Genomic DNA, 4,300 nt, shown 5'->3' with positions numbered 1-4,300 from the left:
TAATTTGTTTCGGGGGGTTTGCCTGGACCTATGCTATCTGGGGGGTGACCTGACATAATGTGGTTCGGTGGGTTTGCATGGAACGATGCGATTTGAGGGGTTACCCGGCGCAATGTGGTTCGGGGGGTTTGCATGGACCGATGCTATTTGAGGGGTTATCTGGCATAATTTGTTTCGAGGGTTTGCCTGGACCTATACTAATTGGGGGGTGACCTGACATAATGTGGTTCGGTGGGTTTGCATGGAACGATGCGATTTGAGGGGTTACCCGGCGCAATGTGGTTCGGGGGGTTTGCATGGACCGTTGCTATTTGGGGTGTGACCTGATGCGATTCGGGGTTGGAATGGACCGATTTTATTTTAGCGGTTGCCTGGCGTGAAGCTTTGCACGAGGCTGCGACGTACGTGAGGCGCCTTAGCACGGTATCGTGCACGGTAAGTCTGGGCCGCAAGCTTGGGGGGTAAACTGCCGTTCGCGCTCAAATCCAACCGTAAGTCGTTGGAATTGGCATATTTAACCGTTTTATCTGTTCTTATGCAGGGTCTCCACTTCCGCAGGCTTTCTGTTTGAAAGTTGCACGAGTGCGCGGCCTCAGCTCTAACGAGGCTGCGACGTACGTGAGGCGCCTTAGCACGGTATCGTGCACGGTAAGTCTGGGCCGCAAGCTTGGGGGGTAAACTGCCGTTCGCGCTCAAATCCAACCGTTAGTCGTTGGAATTGGCATATTTAACCGTTTTATCTGTTCTTATGCAGGGTCTCCACTTCCGCAGGCTTTCTGTTTGAAAGTTGCACGAGTGCGCGGCCTCAGCTCTAACGGGGCTGCGACGTACGTGAGGCGCCTTAGCACGGTATCGTGCACGGTAAGTCTGGGCCGCAAGCTTGGGGGGTAAACTGCCGTTCGCGCTCAAATCCAACCGTTAGTCGTTGGAATTGGCATATTTAACCGTTTTATCTGTTCTTATGCAGGGTCTCCACTTCCGCAGGCTTTCTGTTTGAAAGTTGCACGAGTGCGCGGCCTCAGCTCTAACGAGGCTGCGACGTACGTGAGGCGCCTTAGCACGGTATCGTGCACGGTAAGTCTGGGCCGCAAGCTTGGGGGGTAAACTGCCGTTCGCGCTCAAATCCAACCGTTAGTCGTTGGAATTGGCATATTTAACCGTTTTATCTGTTCTTATGCAGGGTCTCCACTTCCGCAGGCTTTCTGTTTGAAAGTTGCACGAGTGCGCGGCCTCAGCTCTAACGAGGCTGCGACGTACGTGAGGCGCCTTAGCACGGTATCGTGCACGGTAAGTCTGGGCCGCAAGCTTGGGGGGTAAACTGCCGTTCGCGCTCAAATCCAACCGTTAGTCGTTGGAATTGGCATATTTAACCGTTTTATCTGTTCTTATGCAGGGTCTCCACTTCCGCAGGCTTTCTGTTTGAAAGTTGCACGAGTGCGCGGCCTCAGCTCTAACGAGGCTGCGACGTACGTGAGGCGCCTTAGCACGGTATCGTGCACGGTAAGTCTGGGCCGCAAGCTTGGGGGGTAAACTGCCGTTCGCGCTCAAATCCAACCGTTAGTCGTTGGAATTGGCATATTTAACCGTTTTATCTATTCTTATGCAGGGTCTCCAGTCCGCATTGTGGAGCCCGCGCCAATAGCCAAGCTGTGTTTGTCAGATGTTGGTCAGTGGCACAAGAGGAGGCTTCATTATGGCAGGCTTGCCAACTGTTTGCTTTTGCCATGTATTTGGGTTTTGTGTTTCACATGGCTGTTGGCCATTTGAACGATACCCGCTTATTGGTCGGATAGGTTCATGACTTGATTGAGGAGGCGGGGACTTCCTGCAGAGCATTTGCACAATGGGTCATATCGCGGGTAGGGAGGACTTTCGTTTGTGTGTGTGTGAGCAGCGCCTCGGCAAGTGGCAAGTTTGCTTGGCTTATGCAGACATTGTCATTAGTGCAACTCATGCATCAGGATGCTGCTGTCTTTGCTGCTCTAATTGCCGAGCCTCGTCAATCTTGTAACACAAGGACGAATTTCTGCACTCATCCCTTCGACTCGCACACTTTGCACTTCCGGATTCGAGCAGCTTCAGTGTTTGACTGGTCCGCGCTTCACTTGGGATCCGTTTGTCCCTTCTCTCTGATCAGCTATGTGCCCCAAATTTAGTTTTACTCTGCACAGCTTTCTGCCTACCAGCTGTGCCGAACATTACGTTTTCATTCATCCGCCTCCTGCTCGTGCTAGTGAGAGTATCTGTTGCACTGCACTTGAACTGCATCTTGAGCATCGCACCGCATTCAACATCAGGTGGTTTTCATCATGGTGTTCGATGTTGCTGCCGCAATAGGGAAGCGACGCTCTGCTGGGGTAACTGGTCCTGTCGAGTTCTGGTACGACCCTCCGGTATCTGCTCCTGATGCTGACATCGCTCCCTCCTTCGCCTTTCTCCGTTTCTAAGGGTTTGACTATGAGGTTTCGATGTAAAGAGTGCCAGTCCGATGCCTCCATTCTCATCATTAGTAAATCGTTTTAGTGTGGTTACATGGTGGATCATCATCGTCCTCCCTCGTCGATTGAGCATGAAGCGCCTTAAAGCAACATGCCGGGCCTCCCAGACTTCCGAGCGGAACCTGGCTAGTGCGCCAGGGGTGGGGCCTCGGTCATAATCATGCGCTTGAAACGCGAGGTCACGTTCGTACTTTGCCCGTGTGCTATTGTACGCCGGGCATTCCACAAAAACATGCATTTCGTCTTCAACCGCCCCGCAGTCGCGAAGCCTGCAGGCGCGCACTGTTTACCTCTAATTCCCAACAGCCTAACCAGAAACGCAGCTGGATGCAAACGTTGGGCGATTTCAGCCTGGGCCAGCCACTTATGCCGCGCGCCCCTAAGTGGGGCCGCCCCTATCCAGTTCAGATAGCGACACGCCTTGACACCGGTACTTCCACTTTGGAAGGTGCATGGATTACCTAGGGTACCCGGGCACTCCCACCGGGCGTCTAGACGCATAGCGAACTCTTCAAGTATGCTGCTTCCCACTGGCAACCTAACGGTAGCGTAATGCGCTATGAGGTCGTCACCACGCAGACCGACGAAGAGGCCGCCACTACTTGTACGGCATAATGTCGTCCTCGAGGCTGTCTCAACAGATGGTGAGTGTACGGATCGCTGCGGGCCTGACGGAGCCGACGGGGGTAAACGCTCCGCCGCCCTGGAAAGGGCGGCAGCGGCGGCGGGAGTTGTCAGCAGCGGCGGGGGATGCGGTGTTGCCGTGCCGTGTTGGCGGCATTCCTTTGCTCCCCCGTCGCCCTCGCGATCCCCCTGGAAAGCCCACGGCCATGCTGACGGTCTCCCAGGTCGGGGGGACTCTGACGACGCCACCGTCGCCGCTGTCGCTGCCGACGGCGACGGGATCAGCGACGGGATCGGCGACGATGTCGTACTCACGGCGACCATTGTGGCGCGAAATGGCGATTCCGGGTCCCCGGTTGAGGTGGTGGAGATGTACGGCAGCGCCGCCGAACGATTGATGTCAGCGGCGGATATGGGTGTTCACACGCCGGTGAAGTTATCGTACTGCAAATGTACGGCTGGTGGCGCCGTTGCTGTTGTGTTGTCGGTGTCTGACCCAGCCCCGGCAGCAACCTGCTGTGTGAATGTTAGGATTTTAGGGTTTTAGGGACTTGTGGCTTTAAGGTTTTAGGGTTTTAGGGTTAAGAGTGAGGAAAGAAACGTCCTGAAGGAGAATGAATTTCACTAAGGCTGTGCAAGATGAACTTCCATGTCGTAATCAACGATTCTAACTGCCATTACTATCACGTGGCCGTTACCCCTAACGGCTCTTACCACAACGGCCATGGACGAGCGCCTCCGGGAACACAAGGACCTAGGTTCGCCGAACGTGAACTCGGGTCTGGGTAACGCAGCCTCCGCGCCAGCAGCCGCCGCCGCAGCAGCTCGTCCCATGCGCCTATCTGCCGTACGGCCGACGGGAGCGCCGCTGTTTACTTCCATGGTTTCGGCGCCACCCTCGATGCCGGCGGCGGCAGCGGCGGGTGCCGCCATCGGGAAACGATCCCGTATGGGAAAACCCGGAATCCCACCCCGCTGGCGCTGTGCGTAAGGCCCACGACAGCGTCCTATTACCCAGAGTGCCACTGCCAACGCCACCGCCGCCGTCGCTGCCGCCTGCACTGACACCGCTACTGCCGCCGACGACAATGGCGCTTCTTGCACCACCTCCCCTGAGCCCCATCTCTCGACCGTACGGCACATAAACAGGGGCGCAGACATCGTACCCGCTGCCGGTG

The 4,300-nt window shown here is 55.8% G+C and overlaps 2 protein-coding genes across 2 annotated transcripts in view; one reads left to right on the top strand and one right to left on the bottom strand.

Moving 5' to 3' along the window:
• Window positions 1–221: 221 nt before the first annotated feature.
• VOLCADRAFT_100800 (uncharacterized protein) lies at window positions 222–2,447 on the top strand (the record flags this gene model as incomplete). Its single annotated transcript, XM_002959315.1, has 7 exons — window positions 222–231; window positions 542–648; window positions 772–861; window positions 985–1,074; window positions 1,198–1,287; window positions 1,411–1,500; window positions 2,298–2,447. The coding sequence occupies 7 exons, from the start codon at window positions 222–224 to the stop codon at window positions 2,445–2,447; spliced, it is 627 nt and encodes a 208-aa protein (XP_002959361.1).
• Window positions 2,448–3,132: 685 nt separating this feature from the next.
• Window positions 3,133–4,300, bottom strand: part of VOLCADRAFT_100799 (uncharacterized protein) — a gene marked incomplete at both ends in the record, with an annotated part of 11,202 nt that continues 10,034 nt past the window's right edge. The window contains 2 exons of the mRNA XM_002959312.1: window positions 3,133–3,201; window positions 3,837–4,103. Coding sequence (XP_002959358.1) covers window positions 3,133–3,201; window positions 3,837–4,103 — 336 coding nt within the window. The remainder of the gene's footprint in view (window positions 3,202–3,836; window positions 4,104–4,300) is intronic.

Source organism: Volvox carteri (genome assembly GCF_000143455.1).
Source record: "Volvox carteri f. nagariensis unplaced genomic scaffold VOLCAscaffold_159, whole genome shotgun sequence".
In the NCBI taxonomy this organism is placed as follows: Eukaryota; Viridiplantae; Chlorophyta; class Chlorophyceae; order Chlamydomonadales; family Volvocaceae; genus Volvox; species Volvox carteri.
The sequence above is the reverse complement of the archived record's forward strand: the minus strand, read 5'-3'. Positions and strand labels throughout refer to the sequence as shown.